Genomic DNA, 12584 nt, shown 5'->3' on the forward strand with positions numbered 1-12584 from the left:
AGTCTTCTCTCTGTCGGTGACCCCGTTGGCTCAGAATGAACAACTTGGGCACATTACAGTAAACACCCAGGCCACAAAAATGCGTTGAAACCACTGAAAATGAAATAATCAGACCTACTTAAATGTTTTTACCATCTGGGCAAATAACACCCCAAGGGCCAAGACTTACCTAAGAAAGCGTCTGAAGTATGTTACCCAAGCCTGAGAGGCAACAGGTAGGTGGATTTTGTGCCAATTAGAAAGTGTTATGATTGGCAAACCACTGCAAAACTCTGAAATTGCAGCGAAATGGAAATGCTGGCTGTCATCCCCAAAGTACATTTCAAGGAATCACAAAACTTCAGAATTAGAAGCAATTGAATGAACGTTTTCACCCATATGAAAGTTGGAAGATGAGGTGGTAACACAAGAGCTTTTGCAGGTGTCCCTACTCTTAATCCTGTGCCCCTTCCACCTTGGTACCCTTCATTCTTCAGGACCTGATGGAGTGGTACAAAGCAGAGGGCACTTGACAAGCTCTCAGCCCAGCTCCTGGATGGGGCAAAGCTGACAAGAAATAGGCACAGGGAGCCTGGAGATCTCAGGGTCCAGGAAACAGCCTGCCCCATTGGAACTGCACAGCAGAGCACAGCACTGGGATCAGAGAGCAGGTTCATCCCCAGTCTTGTACAAAAAATAACATTTGATGATTCCCAAGGGGTAGGTAAAGCAAGTAGCATTTGGGGTTCCAGCAGCCTCTAGAACTGTTTCCCAAATGTTTGGAGCTTGACTTTGCAGTATACACTTTGCCCTGGACTGTTTTTCTTTTAATTTTTAGGCCCAAGTGTATTTTAAGGTAAATGGATCCCACATGCCTCTGGTGCGTTTACACTGAACCCATCAGACCATATTTTGAAAGCGCAATCTGAGGTCCAAGAAGCCCTTGGAGGCTGCTTTTATGAGCCTCTCTGTGTTTCTTTTCTTAGAAGCAGGAAGCCACATTTTGACATGAACAAATAAAACACAAACCTTAAAGACTCGGATCTGGTTCCAAATGTGGCACCTCTGAAACCAGTGGGTCCTCAAATCATCAAGACAGAAAGCTTCCCAGTTTTCTTTTTGAGAAGTTCATCGAAACTTACCCCTGTGTTCTGTTGAGCCCAGAGGCAGTGGTTCGGAGGTGCTCGGTGCAAAGCTCACGTAAACCTTCAGCATTTCTGATTCCACCCTTCTTCCCAGCCCCTGAGTCTCCCTACACAGCAGGGACCCAGGCTCACTGCTGCCTTCTGGCCTTTGCTTTTCGGAGCCGAGCTGAGTGAGTCCCAAGGGAATCACCCTCTGTTTTATAAGCTTTGAAACCAGAGCATCCTGAGCCATTTGTTGCTGATGTGATTGCTAACACCACTTGACCCTGACTGAAGAACCACAACTAGGCATGGTTTAGATGTGCTTAGTTAGAGAAAAAAATAACCACAGCCAACAGCAAAGTGAGGTGTGTGGTGTGGGTGTGAGAAATGCTCTTGGGGTGAGGAGGGAGGACTTGCAGCTTCTTGGATGCCACAGGGAGTGGAACATGCTGTTTCCTTCCACTGAAGGCCTAAGATACTACTAAGTGGAACAGGAGAATTCCCTGGCCCCCTCACAGGATGTGCAACAGGGGTGTGGCTCTCTCTTCAGCCACCCCAAGCTAAAACCCCTTATGGGAAGGGGAGCACGCAGACAGGCAGGTGCAGGAACCAGGGTGAGCACTTTTGGGCCCCAGCCCCATAACAGCATCCCGGGGTCGGTGTCTGTGACTCCCAAAGTCCAAGTAGGCACTGAAACAGTGCAATCTTTCAGCCTTGCCATCTGTGGACAGCTTAAGCGTTAACCAGCTTAATGGACCCTCTCCCTTTTTGCCAGGGCAGAGGGCCAGTGTGACAGTTTCCTGTATCCCGAGCTCTTGTCCAGCATCCCGGAAGAATCAGGTCACACATGGATTTGCAGGATGAATGCAGCGGTTTTATTGAGTGGTGGAGGTGGCTCTAAGTAGGATGGATGGGGAGCTGGACAGGGGATGGAGTGGGAAGATGATCTTCCCCTGGAGTTTGGCCATTCAGTGGCCAGTTTTCAGATCGTCTCCAGTCGAATTCCTCCCAATGTTCCTTCTCTTCTCTCCTTCTTTGCCGTGCTTTTCTGCCATTCATATCTGCTCATCTTCTTGTCTCCCCATCTGCTTCTAGAGCCTGGAGCCTGGGGTTCAGGGTTTATATGGGTGCAGGATAGGGGACATGGCAGGCCAAAAGGCAACTTTTTAGGGATGAAAACAGGAATGCCTGTCCTCATTTAGGGCCATGGGTACCCAGGCTTGAGGGTGGGGCCTTTGCCAGGGAACCACCCTCTTCTACCCAGTATTTCCCTGTCTCCTGTCCATATCACAAGGATCTGTGGAATGCCTACTAAGACTAGGGGTCCAGGGCACAACTCCTGATAGGCACTGTGGGGGTCCTTAATGAATACCTCACCAAAGGTAGGATGGGAGCACCCTCAGATGGATCTGTAGACTCCATCTCAGCTATCAGGGAGTGCACTTTTTTCCTGAAGCCTTGGGTTGATTCCTGGGATGGCACATAAAGACAGCCATCCCAACCTGTTCTCCTGTGACTTGCAATGTTGACTCTCTTGGCCCCTGCACAGGGTTCTAAGACTTGAAGGATGTCCAGAGACCCTGACCAGGAAAAGAATAATGAATCCTACAATGAGCAGAAAAGACATTGAGGGCAAGGCCCCTAGGGCTCCAGCCCCATCTGTCCACCTCTCTTTCTAGGGTTTATAACAATATATTCTCAACTCTGGCTACGTAGTCAAGTTTTCAAAAATCCTGATGGCTGGGCCCTACCTAAGCCCAATGACATCAGAGTGTCTGGGGGCATGTCCCAGGGAATCAGTCTTTCCTCCAAAGTTCTAATGGTTATCCGTCTATGCAGCCAGGGTTGAGGGCCACTGGTTTAAAGTAACTTGAATACATTCCTCTTCTGCAGGAGCACCGGAAATAATCTACGTAAGAGAAGGATTGTTGGTTGTTTTCTAATCAGATGAAACAGGACTCAGGGATGATGCCTCCCCGTAACTTCCCCAACACCCCTATTTCTCTGCGCCACCGCCCCCCTCCCATCAATTTGCCAGAGTCACAGATAATGCCCTAGCTCTCTGGAGAGCTTTCTAAGCCAGCGCACAATAAACAGGTTTAAACAGAACTAGAACCCCAAAGGCTGACTCGTCTATGATGTCAAAATGAACCAAACACAAGCTCTCTTCAAATATTTAATCAGTTTGGAGACCTCTGCCTTCCAATCCACTTGGGTAAAAATTCTAAAGAAAGCAAGATTAAGGGGTCCTCAAAGAAAACATTGGGCTAAAATGGAGAGGAGACTGGGTTTGGGAAGACAGAACATAGCATGTGTCTGAAGGCCTTTTGAAGGAATTCTACGACATATTTTTTAAAAATACCCAAAATGAACAAGACAGAATTAAACCGTTATACAAATTTAAGGACAACTGAAACTTCTTTTATGGTTGAAAATACCAGGCATGGTTTTGAAACACATTCTCTAAAAACCCTTCGATCCTGCTGTGGTTTGTTTACATAGCCTTCTCTGTGTACGCAAAAAGCAAACTAGCTACTCCCAGGGTTCCCCGCCAGCTCCCGGGTCTTTGCAAAGCAGTAACACAGTGAGAGAAGGAGTGGAAGAGGTGAAGAAGTGACAGCAAGCTGTTCACAGTCTTTGAACATAGACTCAGACCCCTGCAAACCTAATCTATTTTCTTTGAAAATAGTGGAAATAAACTGAAGGCCTTGAAAATTCACCAACAATCTTATATCAGGGGAGCAATGATAATACTTTTTGATAACTGTGTCATAGGAACTGGGGGTGGCAAGTCCTGCAGGGTGACAGGTCTGCAATAGTACAGGTGAGAGTCAGGAAGTCGGGGCTGACTCTTCGGGGAAACGTTCAGCAGGAAATGCCTAACGTCTGTGTCGCTCTCATTCTCTCTGTTATTTCCTCTCTTCTCCTGTCCCTTGGTGCCAATGAGAGGCAGCGTCGGAGGCTCCAGTCCGAGGCTCAGAATGGGTACTGCGACACATATATCCGCAGTCGGATCACGGAGCTGCCTCTGAAGTTGATGACAGTGTTGACAGTGATCATTTCCAAGTCCAGCTGGATTTCCCGGGGCCCTTTGATGGGGCGTGTCATCACCAGGGTGGCACTGATGGGGCCCGTTTGCTATGGACAGAACCGGGGGACACCAGTGAGAAAAGGCCTGCATGGTGGCCCTGCAGCCCCACCTGGACGCTCCCTTGCTTCCGTCAGTCAAACTGGCACCCCATCGGTGCCTCAACTGTGCCATGCTCTTTCCCTGGCTTTGCCCACTCTCCACCTGGTTCTTTTCTGCAAACCCTTCAGGTCTCATCTGAAAGGTCACTTCCTAAGAAGAGCCTTCTCTGGTTCCCCAATCTAAGTCAGGTCCCCCTGCGACCTCTGCCGCTGCAGCCTTTACTTTATACAGGATGGAAAGCATTTATGACCATGTATGATTGTCCACACTGTCTACCTGATCCGTGTCTGATATCTAGGCTCCCACTAGGCTATGAGTTCTGTAAGAACAGGTACTGGGGTCAGGCTTTTCACCACTGAGTCCCCCTAGAACCCAGCACGGTGCCTTGAACACAGAAGGTGTTCAGAAAATATATATTGAATGATGAACGAATCATTGATTGAAACTTCTACATGGCTTAGGGCTGTCACTTCACCCCTCTGGGGCTCATCTCTCAAATGAGGGTTTGGCATTGAGTACATACACATGGACACAAAGAAGGGAACAACAGGCACCAGGGCCTGCTTCAGGGTGGGAGGCAGGAGGAGGGAGGGGATCGAAAAACTACCTACTGGGTACTATGCTTATTACCTGGGTGATGACATGATATGTACACCAAACTCCTATGACACAGTAATTTATCTATACAACCAACATGCACATGTACCCTTGAAAGTGGAATAAAAGTTTTAAAAAACGTTTTTGAGGAAAAATAAAATGAGGGTTTGGACCAGATCAGTAATTAAAAAAAAAAAAAAGGCATCAAAAGCTACTGGAACTTTTTTTGTTAAACTAACAATTCCAGGGGCCCATTCCAAGATTTTCTATGTCAGTATATTTTTAGGTGATGCCTGGGAAAGGCGGAATTTAAGAACCCCCCTCTAGACACCCTAGAGTCATCTCCAGCTTCACCATTCTGTAACCTGATCACTGTGGTCCTAATAATTTCACGTGAACTCTCTCCTCCACTGAGTCTTTTTCTAAAACTTTCAAGGAGGAAGGCGGAGAGGAATGACATCAACTGAGCACCCATCATGTGTGAGGCACTCTTCTAACCATGTTTATGTACATCTGCTTATTTAATCCTCACAAAATGGCCAGGCACCATGGCTCACAACTGTAATCCCAACATTTGGGAGGCCGAGGTGGGCAGATCACTTGAGGCCAGGAGTTGGAGACCAGCCTGGCCGATATGGTGAAACCCCGTCTCTACTAAAACTAGAAAAATTAGCAGGGCATGTTGGCAGGCCTGCAATCCCAGCTACTTGGGAGGCTGAGGCACAAGAATTGCTTGAACCTGGGGGGCAGAGGTTGCAGTGAATAGAGATCGCACCACTATACTCCACCCTGGACAACGAGACTCCAGCTAAAAAAAAAAAAAAAATTCTCATAAAACCCTGAAAGTCCTTGCCACTCAAAGTGTGGTCCCTGGACCAGCAGCATGGGCATCACCAGGGAGCTTCTTATAAATGCAGAATCTCAGGGCTAGGATCTACTGAGCCAGAATCTGTAGCTTAACACAATCCCCAGGGATTTGTGTGCACATGAAGTATTGAGAAATATTGATCTAAAAGCACAGGACCCAGGTGGGGTGGCCCTGGCTGTCCTTGTCTAAGTGCTGTATGAAAGGTATGACTCATTACTTCCCCGTTTTATAAGTAAGCAAACTAAGGTCCCATGAGGTTAAATAATTGCTTAGGGTTACCCAGCTAGTCTTGGGCAGAGCCAAGGGCTTCCACTCAGGTATTTCTGACCCCAAGCCCCAGGCTTTTTTCACTGCACAGCAGGTATCAGAAGAGGCTGATGTGTGTTTCACTTCTTCCTAGCACCCACCTAATGAGAGATGCTCGCGGTCAGTGCAAGGGACAGATATTGGCACTGTTAGAGGAAACAGCATGAAGAAGAAAAGGGATGGGCTGGACAATCACTTCCCATACACTGCAGAGCCCAGCCCTGTGCCCAGAAGCCGAAAGCAACAGTCTCCCCAAAATAAAGGAACCTAGCTGGTTTAAAGCTACACTAGATGTTTTATCTGTCTCCATAAAAGGAGGGCGCCCCATAAAGCTCTGAACATCCCCAAGAGCCACCACAAGTAAGACAAGGGTGGGGCTGGCAGACAGGTGCAGGCCAGGCGCTGGGACCTCCCCTATCCATGAGGCTATCGGCAGCCTGACAGTCACACAATTTCCTCTTGGCACTGGTTCCTCCTGTTCCCGTCAGCATCCACGTTATTGGCACCTCCTCACGCAGAAGATCTCTTGGACTTCCTTGTCAGCCCTTACGAAACCTGAGCCCTGGGCCAGGGCTTCAGAGGGTAAAGCCACACAAGGAAATGCCTGCAGCCTTTACATATACAAATATCTCACCAGCTTTCACTGCGTGAACAAAGACCAAGAGTTGAGAACCCTGAGCTGGGGACAGCCCTCCAGAGGGAGATCTGCAGAGCCCAAGGTCTGGAAGGGAGAAGGGGGCAAGTGCAAACTTCCAAGTTTTTCCTTTGGGCTCTCCTGGTAAATGTCTCCTGAGTACGAAAGAATCCTCAACTATCCCATTTGAAATCCTAGACTCTCCCATTTGGAAGTAACTGCAGAAGCTGGTGAGTCCGGCCTCTACCTGGGTCCACCCTACCCACAAGCACCTGGAAGAGCTCAAGTACCTGCCACAAGAGCTGAGGACAGCCACCTCCACATTCAGCTTTTAGGGCAGAGCCAGGGCATTAATGAAATAAACCCCTGAGAGCCCGTGGGCATTAGTAGGCGTGGTGGTGCGAAAAGATGAGGAGGAGGAGGATGGTGGCGACAGTGATGACGTTGGTGGTTATGATGCCAGGCATCTGGCTACAACCTTTCCTACACCTCTTAATTAATCTTCACAACCCTATGCTGTAAGTAGGTTAGGGATACTACATAAGGCCACCAAACTACTGCATGGTACTAGACTTTATGGCTCCAAAAATCATGCTTCTAACCACTACACTCTCTGATAAGGTCTCTGTACCTCTCCATTTACTCACCATCCCATGGGTCTTGACTTGACTTGAGAATCGCCACTTTGTGTTGTGTTTGCTAGGTTGTTTTCCCCCTCTCCGCTAAGGTGTGTGTGGGTTCCTCCAGAGCAGAGACCACATCCTGTTTGTTTCTCAACGCTCAGTGCCTGACTTGAAGCCTCATATGCAGTGGTGCTGAATGCACGCTGGTAACGGAAGAAGGCACACGAATGACTGAACGCCAGTGGACTTGACCACGCTGGGAGTCGGCTGCCAACAGCCCACCAGCTGTGTGTCTTCTTGGCCCTGATCCCAAACACACTCAGGTTTATTCTAATCAACTTGTGGGATGGCATGGTCTGACCTGTGGCAAGCAGCCACGCTGTAGCAGGCCAGCTTCCATGGGCCCTGTCACTTGATCCACGTGTGTCATGGAGTAAGTGCACTTTGGCACAGTCTGAACCCCATGACCTTGCTCCTTCTTCTGGCCCTAATTATGACCCCCAAGCCACCTGGCCAAAGCCAATCATCAGTCCTCTTTCTAGGGCTCAGTGAGAGACAGGCAGCCAATAAGGCTTATGAATGGGCTTGTGTGTGTGTGTACACGTACGCATGTGGGCATAAGTGTGTGTGTGTGTGCATGCGAGTGTGTGTGGTTTGCCTGCGGGGTGAGATGAAACTCCTCCCATGTGGTTATAATCAAATCAATGAATCTCAGGGTGTGAGAGCCTGGATGGCCATCCAGCCCCACCTCCCACACGATGCTCCAGTCCCCTGGGTAGCATTCCCAAGCTCTCCATGGCCCAGCAGCTCACAGCCTCCTTGCAACAGTAGCAGCAACAGTAGCAGTGGCCACAACAGTATCTATACAATCATAACTGCTATTTATTGAATACTTTCTATTGTAACTGGATGTTAGACTTTTCTTGTGATCTCCATTTCATCTGAGACCCCAAAGCCGGAAGAGTAGGTAAAGCTACCTCCCCTTTCTAAAGAAAAGTATAACAGCACAGATTTTTGGTGCCAGGCTGCTTAGGTTCAAATCCTGCCCTGGTGCTTATTAGTTGTGAGACTAGTCGGGCAGGTTGCTTAGCTCTGTGCCTGAGTGCTCTCATCTGTAAAATCTGGACGATAAAACCATCCTAATCATAGGATTCTTGTGAAGACTAAAGGGTTACTGTATAGAAAGCACTTAGAATAGTGTCTGGCACATACAGGCACTATACACGGCTTGCTGCTGATGCTGTGTGTGGAGCTATTGGGGTTATACAGGACTTACAAAGCTGTGATCCAAAGCCAGATGTTTCCCTCATTCCGTCACCCCCTCCAGCCTACATACATATTGTTTGTTTGTTTGTTTGTTTTTGTTTTTAGAGACAGGGTCTCGCTCTGCCACCCAGGCTGGAGTGCAGTGGTGCAATCATAGCTCACTGCAGCCTTGAACTCCTGGATTCAAGTTATCTTCTCATCTCAGCCTCCAGAGTAGCTGTGGTTACAGGTCATGCCACCACACCTGGCCAATTTTTTAATCTTTTTTTGTAGAGACAGGGTCTCACTATGTTGCCCAGGCTGGACTTGAACTTCCGGGCTCCAGTGATCCTCCCACTTCAGCCTCCAGAGTAGCTGGGATTACAGGCATGAGCCCCTGTGCCCAACTCTACATATATTTTATTAAACACACTTACCACCCTCCATCTCAATCAAGAGGGGTTTCCAAAAAAAAAAACTGTTCAGAGATGCAGGCCCCTGAAGTTCAAGGATGCAGAAAGTGGTACCAGACTGTCTCCAGGAGAAGTCTGGAGATGTGAGCCCTGAGCTGCCCCACACCATAGAGAGGAACGGGGAATGCAAGGAGCTGATGTTGACATCCTGAAAGGCCCTTGTGTAAGGTCTGCTGCCAGGATGCAGTGATACCCTCCACCTCACTACCACCACGGAACATCTGTATGAGACATAGCCCCAGAATTAGGGGCTGAGAGGTTTGGAGTAGCAGATGACCAACCACAGGCCCTACTGCCCATATCAGGGACTGGTCAGTGTGAAGTCCTCAGGCAAATCTCCAAAAGACCCACAGAAGCATCCTGTGAGAGCAACAGCTTTGGGGTCTCTGCTCCTGAGGGAATACCAATGCCTGGTTACAATGGCTACAATCGGGGAGGAGCCTCACTCTTCCAGCCTTACCCTTTCTACCACCTGCTCCTCCCCCGCCAGCCCTGGAGGAGCCAGGGCCAGCACTACCATTACTGGGAGGGTGACAAGAGGACAGGGCAGAGGCCAACCATACCCCTTGCCTGCTCTGAACTAGGAGACAGGGAGAAACTTCACAGTGGGTAAGAGACAGAGAGGTTGAAGTTTCCATTTAAACTAGTACAGACTTTTGACGTGAGAGAATGAGACAATCCAATAGAAATGGAACATGCCTGTGAATCCTAGGGAATTGACATGAGATGTAACCCAGGTGCTCACAGGTTTGATCCAACAGCGTGAGAAAAAGAAAAAGTCATTGACTGTTTCACCCCCACCAGCAAACTCCACTTCTTTGATAAAAACAGTATTCCAGACAGGGCACTAAGTGGATAATCTCATCGAATCCTAAAGTCAACACTCATCTAGAGGTCCAGAGAGGTTAGGTCACATCACACAATTGTGAAATTGTTAAACTGTAGAAGACATGGCTCCAGAGCTCACATTAGAATGACTGAGTGGTTTCCCGGGGAGGGTCCCGCAGCTTCAGACAGCATGGACCCTCGGAAAGCCAGCCTTATCCAGAAGATTTCTGTCTTCCTGCCTTGTGGCCCATGACTTCATAGGGCCCAGTCTCTAATGAAAGCATATAAACGCCCATGGACCTGTCCTTTTCAATATGGCTCCCCACAGTGACTCTGAAAGATCACAGCAGCATCTGTTAGAAATGCAGATTCCTGGGTGCAGTATGCTGGATAGTAGCCCCCAAAAAGATGCAAGTCCTAAATCCTTGGAACCTGTTCCATTATAAGGAAAAGGGTTTTTGCAGATGTGATTAAGAATCTGGACAGAGAGATTATCTGGATTGTTTGAATGGGCCCTAAATCTACTTGCAGGTGTCAATATAAGAAGGAGACAAAGGGAGATTTGATACACACAGAGGAGGAAGAGGAGGCAGCGTGACCACAGAGGCAGATATTGGAGTGATGCAGCCACAGTCAAGAAGAAGTGCTGGCGGCCCCCAGAAGCTGGAAGAGATATGGAACGGATTCTCCTCTAGAGCCTCCAGAGGGAGCACAGCCCTGCTGACACCTGGATTTCAGCTCAGTGAAACTGATTTCAGACTCCTGGCTTCCAGAACTATGAGAGAATAAATTTCCTTTGCCTTAAGTCACCAAGTTCTTATTGTTTTTCAGAGACAGGGTCTCGCTCTGTTGCCCAGATTGGAGTACAGTGGTGTGATCTCAGCTCACTGCAACTTCGACCTCCTGGGCTCAAGCAATCCTCCCATCTCACACCACCTCCCCGCCACACCGCCCCAGGTAGCTGAGACTACAGGTGCCTGCCACCATGACCAGCTAACTTTTTTTTTTGTAGAGACAGAGTTTTGCCATGTTGCCCAAGCTGGTCTCGAGCTCCTGAGCTCAGACAATCTGTCCACCTTGGCCTCTCAAAGTGCTGGGATTACAGGCATCAGCCACCGTGCCTGGCCTGCATAGGAGGTACTTAAGAAATACTCGTCACATGGGCTAGTTGAAAAATGGAGACGTGAATGCCTCTCCAACAGAATATTAGGAGAAAAGAGACCTAAGATTGCATCTTGGCCTAACTTCCCATTTCACAGATGAGGATCCTGAGGCTCAGGAGGAGAAGCATCTTTTGCAAGACTACACAGAAGGTGGTGGAAACCAGGACCTTGAACCACACCCTCCACTCTTCTCTCTGCCTACCTGTCCCCCAGCCCCACTCTTACCTGCTTGCATACAGCATGTTCCTAGGAGAGACAGCACAAGGCCACTGTTACAGATGGCGTCCCCACTCCCCACTCCCTCTTACCCGCATGTAAAATTCTCTGCCCTCATTCCCAGATTTGATCTGGAAAATGTAATAGGCCCCAGGGTAGCGGGTCGTGGCTTGCATTTGGAAGATGTCAGCGGGAACGGAGCGTCCTGACACCACGTCCATGTCCCGGTACAAGATGGTAAAGGGCTGGTCTCTGCAGCCAGGGTTCTCAGCAGGACACATACAGCGGCTGTGGAAAGGGAAATCACGTGAGAACTCAAGAAATCCATTCCAGGTGCTGGCTGTGCCTACTTCCTCTCTTAAAACACTGAAAATGAGGCCACCCCATTTTTAGCATCCAAATGCCATAACTGTAGAATGTCTCTGCTCCTGGCTTGAGTCTAAAATCTCTCCAGCATGTAGGCGAGCTCTGTTTCCTAGAGAATGGACTTTTCTCACCAACCAGACGTTCTGGCTACTAAACAGAATATAAACCTTAGATCTCTGGTTTTCAGAACATTAGAACATTCTCCAAGATACTTTACATTTGCCACGCAGGCCAAATATGCCACTCCAGCCTGGGCGGCAGAGCAAGACCCTGTCTCAAAAAAAAAAAAAAACAAAAAAAAAGGAAGAAAGAAAGAAATTTTTAAAGTAAGAAACTGGATTAACAGGTCTTGGGGATCCTTGTACATTCTCTATTGTGCTCAGCCCAGTCTGCATGGAATGTTACTGAATCAAATATAATCAAATCTTGTCATTCGATAATTGATAAGCAAGAGTTAGAACTATGTACAAGATGTGACATTGGACATTTTGGAAATTCAATGAATAATAAGATCCTGACCTCAGATAGTTCACTTTCTAATAGGAGAAATAAACCACAGACACAAATATCTCTAATACAAAGCAACTATTAACAGAGTGCCCTAATATAAAATCACTGACTTTTACTACCAAAGAATGCCTGTTATAGACACCCCTTGATTCACCCCTAACACCCCCTTCCTCTGTCTCTGACCCTGCCCTGAGACTCCACCTAGGGCCCAGGGTTCACAATAGGGTGAAGATGTCTGTTGAGACGTGCGGTGGTGGCCAACACTAGGAGTCAACCTTGCTGTGTTTCTGCCACTAACTTCCAATCTATCCACAAAACCTGTTGGTTCTACTTCCAAAAGAGAGTCCACATCCAACCATCTCCAGTGCCTTCAATGTACTCTTGCCTTCTCGCCTTTGCACATGCTGTTCCTTCTGATCTTCCACTCTCTATTTAGTTAAAGTCAACTCATTTTCCCAT

General features: G+C 48.1%; 2 protein-coding genes across 7 annotated transcripts in view; both read right to left on the bottom strand.

Annotated features, from left to right (window-relative positions):
- The window catches only part of TC2N (tandem C2 domains, nuclear), an 85226-nt gene extending 83830 nt beyond the window's left edge, over positions 1-1396 (bottom strand). Inside the window, exon 1 of the mRNA XM_055361251.2 lies at positions 1122-1396. The gene's annotated coding sequence lies outside the window, so the exon portion shown is untranslated. The remainder of the gene's footprint in view (positions 1-1121) is intronic.
- Positions 1397-1958: 562 nt separating this feature from the next.
- Positions 1959-12584, bottom strand: part of FBLN5 (fibulin 5) — an 80390-nt gene continuing 69764 nt past the window's right edge. For 4 of the 6 annotated variants that reach the window (XM_019010009.4, XM_055361252.2, XM_063698123.1 and 1 more), the window contains 2 exons: positions 11342-11537; positions 3270-4244 (listed from right to left, as the gene is read on the bottom strand). In XM_019010009.4, coding sequence (XP_018865554.1) covers positions 4083-4244; positions 11342-11537 — 358 coding nt within the window. In that variant the 3' untranslated portion in view covers positions 3270-4082. Of the gene's footprint in view, positions 3016-3269; positions 4245-11341; positions 11538-12584 lie in introns of those variants that run through there. The other 2 variants (XM_063698125.1, XM_063698124.1) reach the window with 1 other exon arrangement.

Source organism: Gorilla gorilla, chromosome 15 (assembly GCF_029281585.2).
Source record: "Gorilla gorilla gorilla isolate KB3781 chromosome 15, NHGRI_mGorGor1-v2.1_pri, whole genome shotgun sequence".
NCBI classification, from domain to species: domain Eukaryota; kingdom Metazoa; phylum Chordata; class Mammalia; order Primates; family Hominidae; genus Gorilla; species Gorilla gorilla.